The 25,636-nt window shown below is 33.0% G+C and overlaps 1 protein-coding gene across 1 annotated transcript in view; it reads left to right on the top strand.

Moving 5' to 3' along the window:
• The window catches only part of LOC142320987 (phospholipid-transporting ATPase ABCA3-like), a 109,489-nt gene that overhangs the window by 21,501 nt on the left and 62,352 nt on the right, over nucleotides 1–25,636 (top strand). The window contains exons 7-12 of the mRNA XM_075358987.1: nucleotides 1,546–1,715; nucleotides 8,497–8,652; nucleotides 10,445–10,516; nucleotides 21,606–21,744; nucleotides 22,505–22,754; nucleotides 22,881–22,981. Of these exons, the coding sequence (XP_075215102.1) occupies nucleotides 1,546–1,715; nucleotides 8,497–8,652; nucleotides 10,445–10,516; nucleotides 21,606–21,744; nucleotides 22,505–22,754; nucleotides 22,881–22,981 (888 nt within the window). The remainder of the gene's footprint in view (nucleotides 1–1,545; nucleotides 1,716–8,496; nucleotides 8,653–10,444; nucleotides 10,517–21,605; nucleotides 21,745–22,504; nucleotides 22,755–22,880; nucleotides 22,982–25,636) is intronic.

Raw genomic sequence — 25,636 nt, 5'->3', positions numbered from 1 at the left:
TAGGAATGACAGTTAAATTTGTAAAAGATATTTTAATTAGGGTAATGTTTTGTGGGATAAATAAATGAAACACTTCATTCTCAAAAAAAGTCTCTTCGAAAACTCTCTAACCAGATTGGGCTATCTTACGGAAGTGTTCACCAAGCAGATAAAGTTCTAAAATTACATCTGTACCGGATTAACATAAGTCATCAGCTCCAAGAACCAAATGCAGTATTGTCAGTGGTTTAAAAGTTTCATTCGAAATGACATAACTGTTCTAGACAGGGTTTTTTATCAGCGATGTAGATTTGTTTCATCTTAGTGGATATGTTAACAGTCAAAATTACAGAATACGGTCTTAAGAGAACTCACATGTGTTCTATGAACAGTCATTACATTCGCAAAAAATGGGTTGTGGTGTGGTGTATCTCGTCGGAGAATTGTACGGAAAATCTATTTTTCGGTACCATCACAGCTGAATGGTATAAGAAATAATTATGCAGTTTATAGCTTTGCTACATGCTGATGAACGTGATTGCTGGTTACAGCAAGACGGAGCAACTGCAAACACAGCGAAGAGTAGTATTCAATTTCTTCGATGACTGGATAATATCTTGTGGTCTATGGCCTCCTCGTTCACCGGACTCAGCTCCGGTGAACGAGAAGGATTTTTATTTTGGGGCTTGAAAGATAATGTACACACAGATCGCATACAGTGTAAGAAAACGCGTTGATGTATATACATTGAAAATCATGGTGGATATTTCCAACACGTATCATAAACTTTTAAGTAATATTTTTGTAAATGTTAATATTATTTTGTAAATTAATAAAAAGGCTTTCTAGAAAACAATTTATTGTAATTTGTGTTGCGTGACTATAATCTCCTGTTATATATGTGTGTGGGTGTATATATATATATATAAAAAATTTTGACTTTAGCCCTGACTTACCGCCCAGCGATTGTTTTATTTTTCTTCACCATAAACAGTGGTAAGAGAAATCTCTTAAAGAGGGAATGAGGAAGCTATTAATATCTATATCTATCTATATATCTAATAACTGCAGAAGATTGTGCATGCAGCATGCACTGTTACTACAAAGTATACTTGAACCTAAAGTTTTTTACAGTTTTTAATGGTCAACACTGTGTGTTGACCATTAAAAACTGTAAAAAAACTTTGCATATACGTGTGCATTAAGTGAGGACAAATTTTTTTGGCCACGTACATTTTTTTTTACAAAAGATGAACTTCTACATATACTACAAGGTAATGAGAACTAGAAAATGAATGAAACACTTCAGCAAGGGGTTGTAAATATCTAATAGCTGTGTAAAAGCGATAGTATAAAATGGTTGGTGACACTTATAAGCAAGTCATAACCAATTGATTATATATGTAACAGTAAACAATGATCAGACCAGTTAACTGTATAAATTTAGTCCATTGAAAGTGATCATAATATATACAAAAATATGGCGTTTAGATTGGTAATTATATTCTTTTTATCTAACTTGTTTCACATTTAATTTATTTTGGTGTCAAATTAAATGTTTCTCAGGAATGTATTCACCTACCTCTGGCACAATACTTAAACACATATCTGATACAAAATGCATAAATGTCTTTGATAATATGGATGAATTTAGACAAGATTTGGGATTGTGTCCACAACATAACATGCTTTTTTCATACTTCACTGTAATTGAACATCTTCTTTTCTTTGGAATGGTATGTTTCAATATTTTAATTCTTTATTTAATACATTAAGATATGTAGTGTAATTTAGTATTTAATGATGATCATAAATTTACTGTTTAAGATTATACGCATAACTATCTAATCATTTATTGTTACACATAACTGGTTATCAGTTCTTGTTATGAAAAATTGTTTTAAATTTTATTGTCGTAAGTTAGTACCATTAAAATTTTTAAGTTTAATTAATAAATCGGTGTTCTTTTTAAGAAGAAAGAAAAAATTTCATAAAATGGAAAAAAATTTGAAAAGTCATTTTGAAGAACGAAAGAACAGTCTTGACTTTGTATTCTGCAACACTTAGTTTTTATAATTTATTTTATTTATTCATTTACAATGATTAAAAATGATTAATCTATTACTGTTGCTTATGATGATAAATGATTATATTAGCATGAAAATCATCAAGCCTGACTAGGATTTTGTGTTTAAAACCTTCTTTATGAAACACACAGATGCTGATATCTTAATAAGGATTTATTATTATATTACACAATTGTCAAAATAAAAGCCAATTTTTATCCAAACATTGTTTTTAAAAAATTAAGATGCTGTTTGTATGTGCCACCTTAATTTAATAGTAAAATAAATGTTTAGTACAATGAATCAGTAGATTATAACATTAAAAATTCACTGGACAGCGGATAATGCTAGCCTGGGAAAACTTGAAATTATGGCAGTTTAGACACTGATGATAGGGCTGATAATAAAACGCTGGAGGCATTGGTATAATATTGATAACTATAAAAGGAGAAAAAATTAATTGTATTTACAACATATAGACAAGTAGCATCAGCAGAAAAAAGATTTTATAGAATAAACTGAAACTGTCTGACCTTTGAATTATGTGATGAATTATTTGACAATCACAAATGAATTTATAATAAAGCTATATGTACTGCTAAAAGATAATTTAATACTTAATTAAACAACAAATCTAAAACCATGCAACAATTATTAAATGTGGAAGTGGATTTGAAAAAAAGAGGTCAGGTAACTTCACCAAAAATACAAAAGGACTCGACTTCTGTTATCTTATTCCTAATTCAAATAGCAGATAACTCATTAATAACTTTTCCAGTTTTTCAAATAACAATGGTATTTGTCCATTTTAAACAAAACCATGTGAGTTTAAAACTTGTATTTTAAATATAAAGAGTAAATATTCCATGTGAATTGATGATATTCCTGGAAATATTTTAAAAGCAGTCATAGATCCTATTGTTATCCTCCTCATAAATCTAATTAATGAATCTTTCAGCAGCAAAGTTTTCCCTAGCTGTCAAGACTTTTGTTGTTAATCTTCTCCTTAAGGAAAGGTTTTGCACTTAATTTATAAAATTATAACCAATTTTTCCATATTTTCTAAAAAAGTTATGAAAAATCAATTTTTTTGTCTTACAAATCGTGTATTTACAATCAATTCTGATTAAGGAGCCACAAATAAACTGCATTACAAAAAGTATGTGAAGAGGGGTTTCCAGCGAACACTCTCAATAAAACAGACAGACAGACACACCCACATACACAAATATATATATATATATAATAGATGTCTAGACATCTGGCCACACATCTTCACTGATAATTGCCAACTGACTCGGAGGAAGTAGCAATGCTATAGGAGACCTAAGAAGATTGACTGCTAGAAAGTTCACATGACTTTTTAATCACTATCTGTGACTTAAAACAAACCATTTGAGATCTCCATGAACGTAAGGCAGTCAAAGATAATCTTGAATTTCCTCATTCTGAACAAATCTTGGTGCTTCTGCAATGGATCTCACCAACTTGTACTGAAAGTATTATATAATTTCATTGATAATTTTGGACTTCGTGTCCCATAGCTATATTCTACATGTCCAAACTGATTTTAGAATTACTTTTTATATCTAATGTTTATTGGACAACAAGTGTGACTTTCTACCAAAGAACCAGTAAAGTCTCTTGTACTTTGTTTTAAATTGCTTCCTTTTCTCTTTCATGTGGTACTTCCACATTAAATGACTATCAAGGTAGAGTTCATGGTACTGAACTCACAGTACGGGATGACGACTCAGTCCAGGTGGACTTCGAGACATTCACCCCTCCTCAATGCAAACATAATATTATTTGACTTATTTGGATTTACTTTTATCCTCCATTTGCTAGCCACTCGCTTATCAGGTGTAACACCAATTAGCTTCATTGAGGCCAAGTACTGTTATCGTCAATGGTCAGAAAGTGAGGCAACTGTTACAATATCTGGAGCTGAAAGGTCTGCAGTTAAAAATCATGTATAGGATTGGTCCTAAGACAGAGCATGTCATCCAGAAAACTCACCATTCTATCTGACCTGGGAGGAGCACTCATTTAGGTAGCAACCGTAGTCTGTGTGGATTTAAGCAACCGTACTGTAGTCATTTAAGCATGATGCCAGTCTCAAAAAGGTTAATAAGGTCCATAACCTCTCTCGGATAGTATGTTCCTTTCTTCCCTTCATATATTTCCTCAAGTGTTGATCACCAGGCTCTTTCTCGCATGGTTGACATTAGATAATACATGGCATAATTAACATCATGAGAACATTTCAATGGTACCAGTTTAAAAAGCTCTTCTACAATCCAGCTCTGATATAAGTTCCAGTTTATTTTGTTGTTGTGAAGAATAGGTGACCTCCTCTTTCTAATCACCATTGTACTTAAGGTGAGTAGAACAGGTTCTGAAGTGGAATCTTAACTATTTTGAACCAAAATGTATAGAGACGACATACCCAAAATGATGTAGAAGTTTATTAAGTCCTGTATTTTAGTTGATCTGTAGGCCAGAAAGTAGGTTGTAACCCTGAGACCATGTTGAGATGAAGATTGAGAATGCAATTCCTTAACGTTCTTCCTTGAGTTGTTGCAAGCCAGGACCCCTAAACAGAATGCTTCGTGCTCCAGTCATCCCTGAGATAAACTGGGAACCTAAGGTACCAAAAAATTTCAAGAACAATTCCCTCATTATCGCATGGCAATGAGAACAGTACACCAGTGATAATCTGATGGGCATCAGCCAGTTCATGAACTGTGCTGAATGCAGGTAGTTGATGATGCCTCAAGGAGCTTTTAACTAACAGAGTACTCCCAATTGCTCTGTCATCTGGATGATTTGTTGTATATGCAGAGAAACCATGAATTGGGAAGTAATTCCAGTCAGTGAAATGTTTTTCTGATATAAGTATGAAATGCAATGATTAGGCAAGTGCCAGAGATTTTAACTCTTCCTGTTAATTAACTCGACATAACAATCATTAGAAAGTTAGTCATGAGCAGATTTTTGCAATCACTTGGGTCAGTAAGCTTATTAGGCTTTTGAGTAGGAAGTCTATTTTGGAGGACAGCTTCTCCAGTTAGTCCTTACCATTCCCATAGCTGCGACGAATTACTGCCGAAGCATACGATCTGAGGAGAGTACTTTAGGAATAGGCACCTAAATTGCTAGCTGTTTCTTGCCTCAGGGAAGGGAAATTGGAAGTATGTGAGTCAAAACCAGATGACTGCCAGTTCATAAATTCGATTCGAGCATTATTTTCAGAACTATGATTTACTTTGTTCTCTATTTCCTTTCTAGGATCCTACCCTATATACTCTGTAACCCTTGTAGTTGGCTGGCTGGTCTGACTGAAACAGAGCATAACTAGCTGGCTTGCTTCTATCCTTTTCTGGACATTCTGCTCTCCTAATGTCTTTCTGCACACTTCATGCAACAGAAGGGTCGCATGTAATTATTTTTTGTGTGGCAGTACAGCTGGTTGCACATGAATTGCTAAACCTGGCAGCTTTCTTGGTGTTTCACCAATGGAAGACTGCAGTTAGCTAGATACTTCAAGTTAAAGATACCTCTAATGTTTTTTTGGGGCTTGAATTTTACAAAAAACACTGATGTCAGATCCTTTGTTATTCTTTGATGAGCATTCATTATATTTCTGACTCCAATGACCATGCTCCTGTATCCCTCTGTATTCCCTCTGGGATGGAGTAGTATAGGTTCCTGACAACAACTCAAAAGGCTCTTTCGTTCTTTCTTGTGAACATAGGTCATATTAACCCTTGGTCAAGAACTAAGTCTATAATCCTTTTGTCCAACTCATAATTCCTTGAAACAATTTGAGGTTATTTGGCATTGACTAGCTGCTTATTGAAATCATCCTTTGTTACAACTGTTTCCAATATTTCATACAGCCTCAGAATGTTACTGATCCCATTCAGCACAATAGGCAGAAGTATGATAGTTTTCATCTGACTCACATAAATGCAGAAGGTTGTCAAATCCATCTGACAATAGTACATTATTGGAGGCATTGTTGGGGGTTTGTGGCACTTTAGATCTTTGAGGTGTAGGTAGAGTCTGCCATGGAATGGAATCTATTTGGTAGTCCAAAATTTCACTCTCACAATTACTACTTGTGTCCCTGGCTAAATTGGCAGCAATTTCATCTCTAATTAACTTCCTGTGAGATAGTTTCCTTAGGTGTCTGCTTGATGATACCAGGGACCCATGTTTTTGAGAGGTTAGTAAACAATCCCTGCAGTTCTTTTTTGAAAAGCAAAACTTATTGACAAACTTTCAGCATGGTTTTAGAAAAAAATTTGTCTACTAATGCAACCATTTCCCAGTTTTTATAAAATATCTTAAATTCTGTTGACAACAAAAAAATTCCATTTTCAATTTGTTGCGATCTCAGTGCATTTGATTTAGTTACGCATTTTTACTGATGAAAAACCTATTAGCTGTTGTATCAGAAGAGCTGCTTACAATTGGTTTAACTCCTCATACCTTACCAACTGTAAACAGTAGTTGAAATTTCATCTTTTGATAAGAATGCATATGTAAAATTTAGGTTTGCTCTTCAAGAGAAATGTAGATCATGAAGTGGCTCAGAAGTGTTCTGAATCCATTGGTTTTTTATTGTTTATTATTGACCTACTTCATAATTTCAAGCCATTCATTGTAACCATTTTTGAAGACAACACAACTGTATCTATATCTGAATTTAATTATTTAAAAGGAATGGAAAGTTATATGTGAGTAGCTCGAAAGGTTATTCCCTGGATGAACTGTAACCATCTAACTATAAATTTGGATAAAACCATTGCATTGTGCATTTCACATAGGTGTTACATTACTGATTGTGTGGATAGAATTTCTTTTAATGATAATGATAGTTTTTTGTTATCTACAAAATAAAATTTCTGGGCATTTTATTTGTAATTTAAGTAATATTAGAAATCTATTAGTAATTTAAAAAAAGTAGTTTATATTACATAGTGTGGTTTCTGCAAAAAGATTGGGAAAGTACAGCAATAAAAAATTCATTCTGAACACACTAGATTTGTTATAAACTCAGAAACAGTATTTATGGTGAAGATATAGCAAGACACAGGAAATAAAACAGTTCAATATTCTGTAGTATCTTCAGGAAACAAATTTCAATGTTTATGTAGTGGTTGATGATGAGTCTAGCTACTTCGGCAGCTTTTGGTGATGAAGCTAACATTGAGAGAATTTTATTCCTGAATGAAGAAGGAAATGAAGAAGACAGTAATACAAGACTGTGTTGTGTTAAGTATTTTTGTGTATTCTGTGTATTGTGTAAATAATTACTTTAAATTTTTTTGTGAATGTTGAATTTTATTGTGGTTTTTATAATATAGTAATGGATGTCAAAATATTGTGTTTAAAACTAAACTATTAAAGGAAATATTTTCACATGCTGGTATCTTTACTTCTCTTCTATGAAGTATGTTTCTTTTCTTTATGTTCAAATGTTTTATGTATAGTAAACATTTTTATTAAGAGTTATCTTACATTAAAATTCTAAAATATTATAAATTTTAATATAAACCCCAATATTATCCCATTTTAAATAGGTTAAAAATGAATAGATTTTTCAAGTCTAAATTGAACTCTCTGTGTAACAACATTATAGCCACAAAAACTATTGGCTCCTTTGATGCTGTTATGACAAGTCTTCACTTCCTGCTATAACAACATTTCTAGGAGAATAACTTTTAAAAGAAATAAAATACAATTTGCCAATTTAGTAATGTCTTTTGGATCAAATAAATTTTGGTTTTTATTTTTTTGTCTTAATCCAGTAATAAATTTTGCTGCTGATTATTTTTTATGTTAAATAGGTATTATCAGTGCCTTAGTATATAATAGTAATGATTACAAACCAAGAAGAGTAGACAGACTTAGTAATAAAATACAACTTGTCAGTTGACAGTATTAGGTGGTTCACATTTACATTTACACATATCACCCTCATTCATCCTCTAAAGCAATACATTACATTGGTTACGGAGGCTAAACAGAAAAAAGAGAGAGGTGGTTCACTTTTATAGATAAAATTCATTTATAATGCAGCTTCTAACAACTACATTGTGGTAGCTGTTAGAAGTATCTCCGTTAAAGCCACTGCTGGCTAGGAACGGAGGGGGTGGTGTAGCGACCGGACACGCTACGAGGTGGGTTCTTCTCCCCTCGGGGGGGGAATCGAGATGTTAGAACTATCTCTCTAATGCAATAAAGCCAGTGCTGCTGTACAGCAGAAAGAGTAATGAGACTCTTTCTGATGCAATAAAGCCTGATTTATTTTAGTTTGTTTTATATATAGATTTATTTTATTTAGTTTGTTATATATATATATATAACAAACTAAACTCAATAAACTCATATATATTTAACTGTTAACCATGATTGAGATTTTTTTAAACTTTTTTTATAGTTAAAAGGTCTTTCCATTGATCAAGCCAGAAAAAGTGGACACCAGTTATTGCAGACACTAAATATATTAGAAAAAGCAAATGTAAAAGTCAATAAGTTATCTGGTGGTATGAAACGGAAATTGTCTTTGGCTATATCCCTCATTGCTGAACCTAAGGTAAGGAATATTTTTTTTTGTGTAAGTACCTTCTAAGTTACTATCTATCTATTATGTGAAGCACATTGATTTTTAGAGTATTCTTTTTGCTTCAGTCTAATTAGAATAAGATATTTTTAAACTGGTGTTGTAATTATTAATTTATAAATTTCCTCTAATTAAAGATTAATTAGCTAAAAATTTCTTCTTCTTTGGTGAATTTTTTGTCTTTCAATATGGTTTAACTGGACGCTCACTGTCTTGAGCACTGTCCTCCTGGGGCGAGTTCTATATTGTGTAAACATCTCAGTCATTTGTCTTTCTCTTCCTTCCATCATTTTTCTATCTGATCCTTTGTTGAAGTCATTTCTGTGTGCGATATGTCCCAACCAAGATCTTTTACTCTTTCTTAATTAACAAAATTTTTAATATTTCATTACTCATTTTTTCCATTCTTCTGTTTAATCACCTTCTTAATACTTTATCCATATATATATATATATATACACGAGGTGTGTGAGAAAAGTAATGACACTGACTTTTTACTTACCAAAGTTTTTATTTTTTTCAAACAAAAGTAGTTCCCTTGGGCAGCTATACACCAGTGGAGTCGTTCCTACTCCTGGTAGCAGCACTGGAAGGCTTCAACTAGTAGGGCTTTTAACTGGTCGGTCACAGTCTTTTCAGTATTCTCCAGAGTTCCAAAATGATGTCCTTTTAAGACTTGTTTCAATTTTGGGTAAAGGAAAAAATCACAAGGACTCAAATCAGGTGAATAAGGGGGTTGAGGAACCTGTGATCACACAATTGAAGAATTCTTGGTCATTGTCAATCCTCTCAAGAAGATCAACGCACACGTTTCTTCGATTGTTCTTCTGTTCCGTTTTGAGGTTTTTCGGCACCAATTTCGCACAAACCTTTTGCATGTCCAAATCGTCTGTCAAAATTTGATGTACGGTGAAAGTGTTTAAATTTAACTGTTCACTTATCTTGCTTATTGTTAAACGACGGTCTGATCTCACAATAACCCTCACATGCTCAACATTTTCGTCAGATTTTGAAGTTGAAGGTCTCTCTGAGCGAGGTTGATCTTCAACGTATTCTCGGCCTTCCAAAAATGATTTGTGCCAGCAAATCTTGTGCTCTTGATAAGCAATGTTTCCCATAGCCCTGTTTCAACTTTTCAAAGGTCACACTCGCAGATTCCCCAAGTTTAACTTGGGGAAACAAAAAACTTGATTGTACAACCTTGCTCTAAATTCCGATGCTCCATTTTCGTAACATACAACAAAAACACAACTTCACTGATGGCGCTGTCAAAAATAATGTGTTGACTGAACGTAGTTGAAACTCGTACTGAGATTGTGGAAGGGATGAACAAACCGGTCTATCACAGACCGGTAGAAACAGCGTTGCCAGATCGCACGCAGTGTTATCAATCTCAATAATTTTCTCACACTCCTCGTATATCTTTCTTTTCTCTGATTGTCCATGATTCTGATTAATTTGTTATTCACACCACACAAAGCATTTGGAGAACCTCTTTGTAAGTTGTCAGGGTCCCTTGCTAAGCCTCTTGGCAAGAAAACTTGATTACTTTTAACCTTAATGCTTTTCTCACTCTTTCGTTACTCATCACCTGCCATTCTTCTGATTCTTCAGCATTCTATTGAAGTATTTTAGGAATCAAGTAAACAAAAACTTTCTTGTTAAAAATTATCTTTTTTTCTGTCTTCAACAACAGGTGTATTATCAAAATATTGTGTACTCTAAATTAATTTTTTTTGTTTTTCTAAATTTCTGTTTTTTTTAGGTTCTTGTGCTGGATGAACCAACATCAGGAATGGATCCTGAATCCAGAAGGGAAATGTGGGATGTTCTTTTGGTGAGTATGTGCTGCTACATTTTATGATGTTAGTTTTTAATTTTTGAAAAACAGATTGTTTTATGTATTTTTAGATAAAGATTTCATTAATAAAAATTTTTAATAGAATTTTTTAATTTTTGTATTAAATTTTTTTATATTTAATTTATGGGTGGTATTTAATTTAGGTTTAATTTATGTTTATTGTTAGTAGTTATGAAGTTCACACTTTCTTGAAAATAGTTGTTATGCTGTGATTATAAGGAAGAAATTTTTTATATTTTGTATGATTTTAAATGTTATTGTTGGATAAGTCAGTATTTCATTTTTTCCAATTTTATCTAATTTTCTACTAGAATGAATCTTAGGCCATTTTTAAATGCTTTGATTTTTCTCATGTTAAAACCATTTTTCATTGGAAAGAAAAATTAATTAGTGAATAACAAAAAGGAAGTTGTTTACTCATGATTTGTTTTTTTAAGATGATGTATTAAAATTGATTAAGTGACAGTATTTTCATATTTGTCTTCCACGATACAGAATTTATGAGCGTCCTGTCTTTGCATAGCATATAATAAAATTGGTGAAAATTAAATTTAAAAGGAATCTTCTTTTATATTTGCTAGTAAATAAATCTGGAAAGACATATTTGATAGAAATGTTTTATTTTTTGACTTTTGCTGATTTAAAATACTGATATACAAATGGTTTGTAATATAACAGTATGTTAGATGTGAAAAAAAATATATACTTGAAAGCATTAATAAATACAAAAAGCAATAAGTGAAAGTAATATGAGGGAAATAAGATATTTGCACTGCTTTTATTAGGATTAAATTCATGGATTTAGTTGTTTTCCTTCATAAACATAATATTTTCACATTATTTATATACTGTATTCATACAAGGTTGCTGCCAACATGTATAATTTTTCGGTCACAGTTAAGTATATTTTATTGATGTAATATTTTTTTATTCTAAAACTAGCGTACCCCGTCGCGACTTCGCCCACAATATAGGTGTAGCTTCGCTCGCAATGTTTTTTTAATAGCAAACTTATCATTTTATAAATAAAGAATATTTAACCAACAATATTATATTTAGATTTCATTAAATCCTGATAAAATGGTAAATTAAAATTTTTATGAAAATTACTGAAGGAATGTACGATAAACAATGAATTGTTGCCAAAAACTTAAATAAAGGAAAACAAAAAAAGGAAGATAAGAAAATTGAACAATATTTGTTAGACCAATCCATTTTAAGAATGAGTTAAAGTAGTTCAATATAAAAGTCCAATAAAGCTAAACAAAAAATTTATTGCAATCCCAAATCTAGCATCCCCATCGCGGCTTCGCCCGTGCTCTATGGCTACTTGCGCTTCACGATCAGAGGGTCATGGGTCGCTTCGTTCTCGCTTCCCGTTTTCTGTCGTTTTTTTCTCCCATTTCTCTTTCCCTTACTTCCCTCCCCCTTCCCATTCCTCTTCCCCAATTTCCCTTTTTCTCTTCCTATTTTCTTTTTTCTCTTTTCCATTTCCTTTTCCCGTTTTTCCTTTTCCCCGTTTTTCTTTTGTCAATTTCCCCTTATGCCCTTTTTAACCTTTTCCCTTTTACTTTTTCGTTTTTTCCCTATTTCCCTTTTCCAATTTTTCCCTTTCTCCCTTCTTCCCCGCGCGTAAATCGTCCAGTAGTTTTTTAGTTTATAACTGACACACATATCAGAAACATTGCAATGGAATCGCAAAAATAGTATAGCGTATGTTGCTTTTACGTCCAACAGATAGCGCTGTTATCGCGAAATTTACTTTTTTATCGATTTGAACCCCTTAAAATCCAAAAGTTTCGCAAAATCCTTTATTAGGGCAAGCCTACTTAAAGATACGAAGGTACCCTGAAAATTTCAAGTCTCTACCTATAATAGTTTTGGTTGTACGTTGATTACGAGTCCAGTGAATCAGTCTGAGAACATTCTCTAAGAGATACATTATGGCAGTTTTATAATAACAGATTTTGTTCCTTTTTATCGTTTGATAACTTTGTGAAAATGTGTTGCAGTTGTTTCCATTAAAAACTTTAGCTGACTTCCTACCTAAAAAATTAGAATCTACCTTTAAAACTTTCAAACAGGTTTATAAATATACATTTTTTAATCAATTTTTTTGAATAACTGGTATTTAAAAATTAGAAGTCAAATATTTCACTCAATTATGCCATTTTTGCCAAATATATAATTATTAGTTAATCTGAAATATTACAAATGTTAATTAGTATAATTAAATATGTTAATTAGTATAATTGGAATTAAAATCTCCATTTATACTACTACTGGAGAAACATTTTAAAAATAATTTTAAATAGTCTTAATGTAATTATTACTTGGAATTTATAAAATAAATTAAATTTACATTTATATTTATTCAATATATATTTATATAAATTATTTGTTTCCTCCTTCTTGATTAACAAATTTTGCTCTTTTATTATTTTTTTCATATTTCATTACTCATTTTTTCCACTCATCTGTTAAGCATATTTTTAATATTTTATCCAAATATTTATTTCCCTTGTCTCTGACTGTCCACGATGTTGATCCATTTGTTATTCATACTATACAAAGCATTTGGAAAACCTCTTTGTAAGCTGTTAGGGTCCCTTGCTACGACTCCTGGCAAGAAAAGCTGTGTTTAGTTTTATTCTTAATGCTTTCTCACTCTTCATCATCTGCCATTCTTCTGATTCTTTAACATTGTATTCTAGTATTTTAGGAATCAAGTAAACAAAAACTTCCTTGTCACAAACTATCTTTTTTTCTGTCTTAGACAGTAGCTGTATTATCAAAATATTGTGTACTCTTTAAATTAATTATTAATAATAATTATTATTAATCATTTTATTTATTAATTAATAATTTTTATATTATTTATTTATTAGTTAATAATAATTAATTATAATAATGAATAATTATTATTAATCATTTTTATATTTAATTTATATTTAAATTCTTAAAATAAATTTATGTAAAGAAGCTAAGCAGAGTTAAATACTTTAAAAATATTGACATTACAAAAATTAGAATATAGCTTTGAGATTTTGTAGATACTTTACAAAAAAATTTATAATACACTTTATCTGTTTTATATTTTTTATGCATGGGGCTAAAAATGGAGTATGGAATTTAATGTTGAAACAGGGATAAGATCATGGATAGATAAAGTTACACACACACACACACACACACACACACACACACACACACACACACACACACACACACACACACACACACACACACACACACACACACACACACACACACACACACACACACACACACACACACACACACACACACACACACACACACACACACACACACACACACACACACACACACACACACACACACACACACACACACACACACACACACACACACACACACACACACACACACACACACACACACACACACACACACACACACACACACACACACACACACACACACACACACACACACACACACACACACACACACACACACACACACACACACACACACACACACACACAATAAATATATATATATATTCATTCATTTATGCAGCTTGTTCTTTATTTTGCAAATCGTTTTCATGTTTCACTATGATTCCTCTTCTGTTTGTCAATCCAGTTCTCGGGTGTCCTTGGTTTGTGATTTTTGATTTTTAAGTTCTTAAATCTGCTGATTATTTTCCTGAATTCATCTCTGTCTTCTGTAATTTTAATTTCCTCCCGGTCCTTTTGCGTTTGTGTAATCCAGATGGTTGTTAAGGGGGTTGAAGATCCTTTTGGTCAGTCTTCCATTCTCATGAAGAGTCTGTAGAATTTTTCACGTCTCTTCTGCATGTTGTTTGCGAAGGTCTCTCTCTGTGTGTTTGTAGAGGCACATATGTATTTTCCATCTGCTGTCTTCTGTTTTCCTTGTTCTAATATTTTCCTGAGTAGTTTACCTTTCTCTTTTCTCAGTTTCTTGTATTTCTCCTTTTGAGTCTTAAGCATTCTGATGCATATAGCCCTTCCAGTTTCATGACTGTGTTGTAATGGCTTTGTAGGATATAGTGCATTTGTTATATCTGTGTTGCATAATTCCATATGTTCCAATTTCACTGGTATTCAAAATTTTGCCCCAGAGCAGGTAGAAGTGACTTCTGTATGTATTTTTACCCCTTGAATTCAAAATTGCTGACAGAATCTTTCTATCACTCTTAGTTTTTGAGTTACACCCTGTTCAATGTTATATATGTTATGGAAATTATGCAATTATAGTATTAAGTTATTTGATTTATTTTAAGTTAGTTGGTTTATTTTATAATAAAGAAATGAATAAAAAGATTGTATTGATTAAGCATTTAAAAATGATTAGTTTGTTATGTAAGAAAGTCTGCAATGTCATAGAACAATACAATTAGTCATACCTACTGGATGATGCAAATCTATAATGAATCAGAAGATGGTTTTCTTACATTCCAACTTTGTAGAGGGAAGACACCCACCTTGTGACGTTACTGGTCACCACACCACTCACTCCATTCCAAGCCCTGAGGGGCTTTACCAGAGATTGTCTTTAGACCCTCTACGTCTCACAGTCATCAGCCAGACCTCGGTCGGGATGCCACCGATGTAAATGCCTCGGCAGACATTTGCATCTGTAAATACATATAAAATTTCGCCTTCACGGACCTCAAACGGACATCTTTACATTCAATCTAACATGATTCGCTCAAACTAACTAACCGAAACCGCGGAAGCACAAACCCCGCGCCTAGTACAGATTTGACAGCACCGTTCGTGACTGTGATTGCCTCAGAAAACGAACGAGTTTAAAGTTAAATCAGTGTTACACTCTTACTAATCAAAATTGTGTTTTATGCAACATAGAAATTCAGACCTACACCCAAATAAGTCGACCAGTTTAGGTCACCTAAAAAGGGGAACGCAACCTCATTCCGGTCCGCGCAGGAGCCGGGGACAAACCCCACACTCCCACCCGGTCCCATCATGGTGTCCCGCGTGGCATTACCAAGTCACGATCAGCAGGGAAGCCACGCCCCCGGTCGCACGGGCCACCATACCCCGGCAGCGCAGCCACTCCCCCCAACGAGTGCCTCAAATCGAATCACAATCAATACAACCGTCGCACGATGCCAATGCGCCTACCTCCTACCAATCCAATGCCAAAGCCGGAACCCTAGCCACCCGGGATCCTATCACGATCGAGTACCTGGATTAAACACCCTCTGCAGACCTACACACCCAAGGGCGCGTAGAAAACCAGCCACTATAGACCATTCCTCGCGGATCATCCAGTTGATACGGATATCCAGAAAGGAATGTATTCTCTCAAGTTCCCTAATAGCTCGTGAACGTTCGAACTGGTATCGGGGACAGACGTAGAGGACGTGGTCCACTGTATCATCAGTCTCGCAATCCGAGCATTGACTCGAATCCACCAAATGAAACCTAGCCAAACTCGTCCGAAAGGCACTATGCCCGGAGAGAAACTGCGTGATATACCGATTGGGGAAGATCCATCTAATCGCACCTAAATTAGACACTATAGGAAATATACCATGCCTGTAGCGACCTGTGCGGTACTCGTCCCACCTGACCTGCAAAGATGCAAGGCCCCGGTCTTCAATCTCCTGCTTTCGTTTTGACGTCAATAGATTATTTACCTTGGAAATGTAGCATTCCTTACGCACGCTCATTAGCCGATGTATCTATTGGTTTGACTCAGGCTATAACACAAAATTTGCAAAAAAATTGGACTGCCTCCCGCGAGACTGTTCTCTTACCGCCTATAACAGCCAGCAAGAGGAGTCACTGGGCCCGCAGAAAAATTTTCTTACAGACCTAGTCATCATTGTTTGTAAAAGTGATGACATATTCTGAATTTACATTTCATCTTTTGAATTCAAGATGTGTAGTGAATATTTTTTGTTGTGTTGCTATATTGTGTGATTTTGCTAAATTCCTATAAATTGTATACGCCCCCCCCCATAGCAGCTTTTGTTACATTTGTGGGGAGGAAACATTTAAATTTCAGAAACGTAGTTTTACTCCTCTCATCAAAAAAAATGTTATGAGTTTTATTTTGCCCGCAAAGTTGGTGATCAACACAAACATTTGCTGTGTTAGTTTCCATGTATCTTGTTTTTCTATACGGGATTTGAAGGCCACTTTTCTAGCGATTTCTTGCAGTTTCATGATTATTACTTGCACTTCCTTCTTGTTCTGCGCTAGTAAGGCGATATCATCTGCGAACGCTAAACATTCTATTACCAGATTGTTTTTCCTTTTTTTAACTGTATTCCTTTGATGTTTCTTTTTCCAGTTCTTGTTTCCATGTTCTAATTATTTTTTCCAGGATTGGGTTTCCTGATGGGGAGTCTTATTCTTTAAGACTTGTGGGTTGGCTTATTACTTTCACTTGGGGGACTAGGGGGGTTGGACTTGCGAGCCTAGCCTCTGCAGCTTGTCTTCCTATTACACACAGAGCTGCAGAACACTTTACACTATACACATACACTACAAGGACACTACAACAATTACAACTTATACCCTTACACAAATACACAACATCCTACACTGTTTCTTACTACATCTACACTTCCTGGTGTTGCTACACCTTATGAAATGCAACCGCAACTCAAGGTGGAAACTATTCTCCCGATGGGTGGATAGTCTACGTAGTGAGTCTTCAATGATGTCCTTTGGGAACCTGGGCACCCTAGCCTCTGTATATGTAAGGTGTGCAGAGGTGGTCCTTAATATTTGTGGGACCAAAGTTAGTATACCACAGATAAACCCTGTGGTGGTTGGTGGTCGATCTGAAAAAACCACCAATATTAGTCTAGTGAAAAGACCTCGATCAGCTTTTTTTGATGACAGTAACTGTCTCGGGGTAAATAATAATTTAAATGGAGACAAATCTTACCTGCAATACACAAATATCAGATCTGTAGTTCTACACAATAATCAGTATGATGGTTCCCTTCCTGATCAGGAAGGGAACCATAATTGATCAGAAAAGGTTTCACCTTGCCTGATCAATAAGGTAATAATAATTGGTTGAAGTGGCTCCCCCAGGAAAAATGAGAGACGGATCAATACTATTAGAGACTTTCAATGATGAGCAGAGTCAATTGCCTTTATGTATAACCAATAGGGGCGGTATACATATTAGTGTGGTATGTCATAGAATCTTGAATATTAGCTTACAAGTAATTTTTGCTGAATCTTCTTGAGATGGACATTAACGAAATTGCTGAAGAGCTTTGCCCCCAAGGTATTAAGAAAATAATGAATAGGTGAAGAGAATAATGAAACGTCAGAGTGGGATGGAAGAACCTAATCCCTCCCTTACCTTAACCTTCAACCTTCCCACACCATTAGAGAAAATTGAAGTAAATACCTGTTGGTTAGAGTACGACCATTGATCCCTATCCTACGATGATGTTTCCAGTATCAAAGATATGGCCATACCACAACTTCTTGTCCAAACACTGCAATATGTGCTAGCTGTGCAAAAGAAGGCCACAAAGATACTGACTGTCAGGAGGAAGAAAAATTTATTTACTGTGGAGGATTGTACTCTGCTTGCTCAAGAGATTGCCCAATTTTTAAAGAATAAAATCCTATTAGATGGTTTACTTGTTCGTCGAGCTTGTATAATCAGGCTTTCGATAGGATTTTGTAGGTTACAGGAGAAGTGGTATTCCTGTATAGTTGTTGGTACCTGTTCAATTTCCTTTCTTGTGGACTGGATGGATGAGTGCATGTTTCCAGTCATCTGGTATCTTTTCTGTCTTCCATACCTCCTTACAGAGCTGGTGTATTTTTTTACTACAGTTTTTTCTCCATATTTTAGTATTTCTGCCATGAAACCGTCTTCTCCTAGTGCTTTGCTGTTTTTAAAGGTTTTTATGATGAATTGGATTTCTTCTTCTGTGGATGGTTCTGATTCCATATTGTGGTTCTTGTTTTTCCTGAATCTAAGTCATTTTTGGATTCATCACACTTGAGTAGTGTCTGGAAATAGTCTGCTAGTATTTGGCAATTTTCCTGTTGTTGAGTGCCAGTTTTCTACCCCTTTTCCTAAAGCATAAGCTTGCTGGCTGGTATCCTCATAGTTCTTTGAAGGTCTTGTAGAAGTGTCTAGTGTTATACATCTTGTAATCTTTCTCTCTTTTTTCCAGTTGTGACTTGTGGTATTTCCTCTTAATGTATCTTATTATTTTCTTTGTTTCCTTCCTTTGTTTTCTAAATTTTGTTCCATTTGCCCTGATTTGTTGGAGTGCCAGAATTTCCACACTTCTGTTCTTTTCTCCAGTGCCTTGCCACATTTTCTGTTCCACCATTTATTTCAGTTTACTTTTTGGTTCCACTATTCCATTTGTTGCCTTGGAAAGGGTTCCTGTAATTTAGTTCCAATCTTTGTCTACATCATGCTTGTTCAGTCGTTCCAAATACTTTTCTTGATTATATCCTAATGTTTCCATACCTATTCTGGGTTTTCTTGGCATTCTCGGTTTGGGTATATTTGGTTGGAATTTAACTTTTATTTCCAAACAGTAGTGATCTGAATCCATGTTGATTCCTAATTTTGTTTTGATGTTTAGAATTTCTTTTCGATTTCTAGTTGTTATAGCTACATGGTTAATCTGGAATTTTCTGATATTAGAGTTAGGGGAGACCCATGTTTTCTTCTTTCTTGGGAGGGTTTCAAATTACGTCGACATTAGTTTTATGTTAAACATTCTGTAGAAGGAAATTAGTCTTTCTTCTTTTCTATTTGTTCTCTTGTGGGCAGAGTACTCTCGCACAGTTTTTTTTATGTTTCTTTTCCTTGCTGAGTTGGGTGTTGAAATCACCAACTAGTATATTGACATGGTGTTGGGAGATTTTTGTTATTTCTTCTGAAGTTCCCAATGTTTCTCCACTTTTCGGGGTATTTCCTATTGTCTGTATTTACTGGGGTGTGTGAGTTTATCATAGCATGAACTATATTTCCCTGTTTGATAGAAATGATATTCTTCCTGAAATAACATATTCTTTCTGTGGATGATGAGAAGTCGATGATAGCTTCCATGATGGTCTTCTTTACCATGAATGCTGTTCCTTAGACATTTGCTCCATTGCTGTTCTTAAGGGCTGGTTTTCGTTTGTAGATTCCCAATATTCATAGGTAGTTCGTCTCTGAATCTTGTTTCTTGCATTATAAAGATGTTGATGTTACATTCGTCTAGTGCATCTGTTAGTTGTTTAAGTTTGTCTGTTTGAATGAGTGTATTTATGTTAAGTGTTCCAAGTAGATGTTTTTCTTGGGTCAGATTTTTGTTCCAAGAAGGTTTGATACTTCAGTACATGTGGTTCAGGTTCTTCAGAATCCAACAACCCAGTTACACTGCTCATTTCGCATGATCCAGTGAGGGATTCTCATTGCCAATTACCCCCTGGAGTAGTTATCAGATTTCGTTTGTCCTGCATGCATAAGTTAAAGTTAGGTTGTAGAAGATAGGTCTCCCTATTCCTCATGATTAGAACTGGATTTGAAAGCCACACTGAGCTTCTTCACTTTAGTTCAGTGAGGTCCTCCCTCACCTATCCAGCAGTACCATGTGAAGGCTCAAACATTGGGTCGCCGCAAACCTTTTGAAAACTTCTTCCAGATCTGTGTTGCATCTTTTTTCATTTCAAAAGATTGGCTCCCACCCACAATATATATATATATAATAGAGTTCACAAAAATAATTTGTTATTGTCTTACAAATTTGTCTAATAAATTTTAACTGTTATTCAAAACTTATTTGACTGATAATTTGGATAAGCTGTGTTCATTGATATAATACACTTTTAAAACTGTTTAAAAATGAAACAGGTTAAAGAAAAAATTAAAAATAAACAAAGTAAATTCCAAAAACATTACTAAAGTAACGATCATTAGAGAGACAAACCTGAATGAAATATCCAAAAGTTATTGTATTATGTTTTCTAATCATTGAAAAGCTCTCAATGAGGGCTTATTACTGCAGGAAAAAGTTCAAAATCCAATTTTGTTTTGGATTTTAGGCTTTTTTGGACACTCTTGGTTCAGTTGATTGCAATCAAAAGGGGAGTGCACAACTAGATGTTACAGCAGTCCTAATTGAAAATTTCAATATTGTACAGCTAATCGTTTTTGAGTTATGTGAGATACATATGTATGTACAGATGTCACACTGAAACTAGTCAAAATAAATTCAGGGATGGTTAAAATTGATATTTTCATTGAAATCTGAGAACCGATACTTCCTTTACTTTGTACAAGGAAGTAAAAATAACAAGTTTGGTAAGTCACATTGTTAATTTCATGTACGCATGTTATGATTAATTTAGTATTGGAAGGAAATGTAGGAGGTAAGAACTATAGGGTTGCTCAAAGTTTCAAAAATAAGTTATTTTAAATTTAGGAAGTATGAATTTGTGGATATAAAAATATTTGTAGAGAAGAGAAAAGAATGGAAAAATACATCATACAAGAAAAAATATACATATTGATGATTAAAGACAAAAAAATTTTTTTGAGATTTATTCAGAAATTATTATATAATTTTATATTTAATTTTTTCCATGCCCTTTGCCCTCCTCCCTTCTTTCAAACCTTATAAATATTTAGAACCATTGTGAAGGACCAACTATTTTTCATGTAGATGGTTCAGTGATTTAATTTAAAGAACTTCAATTATGTAACTTAACTTAATTACTTTAAAGTTAACTTGTGTTTTAATTTAAAGGTTTTTAAATTTGTTTAGGGAGAGCAGTAGGCATCAAAGTTAGTGCATGTGTTCTACAATTTGTTCAATTTCTATTAGAGGTAGTTATCCTTTTTGGTTTTCAATTTTCTCTATTAACTTATTTTAACTTTTGATTGCACCAGTTTTCATTTGTTTAGAATATCAGTTGGACTTCTAGTAATTTGGTCCTGGCCTAATTAATTTATTTAGGCTGTATACAAAAAGACACACTTTCAGTGTAAATGTGTTTGAATTTAATAATATTCAGTCGGATTGTTTGTGTTGTTACAGAACATTCGTGAGGGTCGTACAATTATTATTACTACACATTTTATGGAGGAAGCTGATGTCCTTGGTGATCGTATTGCTATAATGGATCATGGCAAAGTTCGTTGCTATGGTACTTCAATGTTTTTGAAAAAAGTTTATGGTAAGTTTCAAGGTTTAGAGAATTTATTAATAAATATTTATACAATTATGCTAGAAATTGTTTCAATTATTTACTTGGTTTTTTCTATTTAAATTTTGTCTCCCTCAACATTGTGCTTCACAAATTGTGGATGTTGTTTAATTATCAGTGTATTATTATTATTATTATTCTGAAGTTTTTGATTTCTTTATTGTTTATTATGTGTGTCAATGTTTATTGTAAGGTCATATAAAATAAGATTGCTGTAAGATAGATAGTACACAGAAAATTTGTTTATACTCTGTAAAAGTTTGTTGCATAAAAAAGTTTCATCAGAAGTGCCGTTTCTTTCATACTTAAAAGGAAAAATATGGATTCGAAGAAGTATGTAAATTATGTTATATTTTAATAGTGTAATTTTATTAATCAGTTATTGATTTTCCAGATACTAAATAAGGCTTTTCAAGTAATAAAAATAACATTTTTCATCTAGCTCAAATTCCATTCCATTTAGTAATTTGCTGAGTCCAAAGTTCAATATTGCATTGGCCACAAACAAAGTTACGTTTGCTGTAACTACAGCAACAAATAACTATAAATTGCATTTATAATTAGCAGTAACTGCTATTTACAGATGTAAGTTGCAGTTACTACATCTATAACGTAAACTGTATGTCTTGTTTTAATAGTGTCATTATATTACTGTTAAATTGGTCTTTATAAATAAATTAATAAATCATGAAGATAATGAGTTCTATCTTATTTGATTTATTTCTTACAGGAGCTGGGTACTTGATGACATTATTGACTAAACCACAAACTGATTCAAATTTGATTACTGATATTGTTACAAATTCTGTACCAGGCAGTAAATTAAGATCATATCATCAAGGCCAGCTTGTCTACAATTTACCAACTGAGAGTTCTTCTACTTTTGCTTCTCTTTTCTCTGAAATAGAAAAAAGAAAATCAGAATTGTTTATTACAAGCATTGGTGTTTCGTGTACTACAATGGAGGAAGTATTTTTAAAGTAAGTACTGAATCGGATATCTTTTATAAAAATTCTTTATGTTGTATTTTTTGTTCATCAGTCAAGTTGTACATTTTAATATGCTTTTCCCAGTTTATTTCTTGCTTATTATTTTCTTCTTTTTAGGGTTGGAGAAATATCTGAAATGGAGAAAAATTCAGAGACTGATAAATCCTGTAATAACTCTCAAGTAAATCAGGCTCTCAATCAATCTACAAGTACTGAATGTAAGTAAATGAATACACTTTATTAAATTAATCGTATATCAAGTTTGTGCATTTATTAGTTGTACAGTTTTTTTTTTTATTAGATCCATATTTTGTTGCATGTTATAAAGGTTATTTAAAATCCTTCATTAATTATTATCAATAACACAAACAATCAAATTTATGTATCTAATATTTAATTAGCGTTGTCATTAAATATCCGTTATCTACCAACATCAGCACCAATTCATGTGCTCTGATAAACTTAAAATCAAATTCACTGTCTCAAAATCAAATCTTGTTCCATCTCACCATTATAAATGTAATGCTTTCAATCATTCCAGATTTTTTATGGTCATAAATTATTCCTAATATTTCCAAATTATCACCAAATTTTAATACTATATGCCCTTAAGTTAATTATTTGAGATTTCCCTTAGAGGTGAGGTTTTGTCCAGACAAAAACATTCATGTAGTACAGAAATAATATCAACCAAAACTACAAGATTTCAATTTGAAAGGATATTTATTATGTCAAGTTGATGTACTATTGCTATTAAAGGTAGAGTTTACTAACTGCTATTTTTGATCATATTAAATAAAAAAACTGGGAAAAAAATTTTGGAACAGAAACACCAATAAGTGAATTTTATTTATTATTTTTTTTTGTGCTAAATCTGAAAATGAAATAAGTTTTTCTCCATCACCTATCAAATTTTTGTTATACTCCCTTCAGTAATTGCTAAATATGAAATTGTGAAAGTGAAAAAGTTTATAGGTAAATCAATTTTATAATGTGTTTTATATATATTTTCAATACTCATATTTTAGCTTGCTTATTAAGTAAACAAAGAGACCTTGTAGAATATAACTATGATGGGTGAAACATACTTAAAAGTTTTGATAACTGGAGTGAACTAGTAAATTACTTCTTCCTCTGTATGGTAAGGTCCTTTCTTTGTAGAAATCAACAGTAGTCACTCATAATCAATTTGTCCCACCTACCTTCATAATACTGCTCCACTTGCAATATATCCTGATGGAAGTGTTCTCCCTGTTCATCACTCACAGCACCCAAATTTGGTGCAAAAAAGTCAAGATGGAAATGTAAAAAATGAATGTTTAATCACATTCGGCTAGCAAAATTTTTATGTATTAACAAAAGATTTTGACAAAATGATTATTATTTTCTGCTTTGTTATTTCAAGAAAACCATGGACTACATTCTTAAATGATTTCCATGCTGTCATCTGTATGCACGTATTATTATAATTTGAGGTCCAACAAATATTCCTTCTTTTAATTTTCCTTCACGTAAGTTACAAAACATTTGTCTTAAATATTTAAATCTTACTACTTCTTTATTCAGGTCTTTAACAAAATTCTTCATCAACCCCAGTTTTGTATATAAAGGTGCAATATAACATGCAAGGGTTGACTAAAGAAATATACTTAATACTCCTTTCTCCAGAAGTAAGATTGCCTCTTTTTAATCACTTTTAACCATACAATGTTCACTTGTTTGATATCTGTACCACAAACATAAACAGCTGTATTTTGTAAAGCCACTATGCAGATCAAGAAGAAGACCAGTAAGTTTGATGTAGATATGCCGTAAGTGCATTGTAATTGACTGCTTTCCAAGTTAATGATATACTTTTCATATGTCTCTTTCATTCCAACAGCATGAGTTACTGGTATAGAAGGCTTCTTTTTTTAATTACACAGTAGCATTGCTTTTAAACTTGTTTTTGATGAATCATTAACTGCCAATCATCAGCATTATAAGCAATACCTAGATCAGACATCAAATATTCTACGTCACAACAGGAACACAAACAGATCTTTCAAAGTGAAATATTTCATCAAGCCTTTATTTCTTTTCTAAAATGTGAAATTTTGATATCCTTGGTGAATAAATTCTTTTACTTTAAGCATGAACCTAGAAGTTCTGTTTGCTGTTTAATAAATTTAATTTGTTAACCAAATTAAGTTCCTCTAGTGAAATGAGATGTGGTAAACTATTTGACTTTTTTGGTATAAAATCATCATCTCTTGAAGACTGTGCCACCACAATATTTTCAGAACAATCTTCTTCAGAATCTGAAATCTCTTGTCAGGAAGCTGGGGCTGTCAGAATAGTAAATTGTCTCCATGAGCAATTGGTCTCATAACTGATGTAACATTTAGATACAAAATATTACTTTTATTAAAAAAAAAAAACTAGTGACATTTGTTAAACAGAAATAGCAAGCAGATGACATAATGATTGTTTTTGCACCAAACCATAGGTATACTAACTGGCAAATGCTCCTTTTCCCCTTGTAACCATTACATGGGATAATACTTGTTATATGTAGTGTCCATTGTTTATCTTGATCTCCCACTCGACAACTGAAATAAAGCCCATACACAGTTTTCCTCAATTCTGAAACATTGACTCTTGTAGTGTATTCACCATATACACAACACAAAACATTTGTAGAATTTGTTTTGCATTTGCGGACTCATTATATAAATATAAGCTTATCTAAAAAAAATCAACAAAAAACACTAATTGATACTTCATTAATTTATGTAAATGAACTGAAATTGATTATCTGAACAACTAACAGACAATAACTAAATCAATTCTTACAATTTCACATACTACTGCACACAAGTTTAACCATCAGT

This window comes from Lycorma delicatula, chromosome 3 (genome assembly GCF_047948215.1).
Source record: "Lycorma delicatula isolate Av1 chromosome 3, ASM4794821v1, whole genome shotgun sequence".
NCBI classification, from domain to species: Eukaryota; Metazoa; Arthropoda; class Insecta; order Hemiptera; family Fulgoridae; genus Lycorma; species Lycorma delicatula.
The sequence above is the reverse complement of the archived record's forward strand: the minus strand, read 5'-3'. Positions and strand labels throughout refer to the sequence as shown.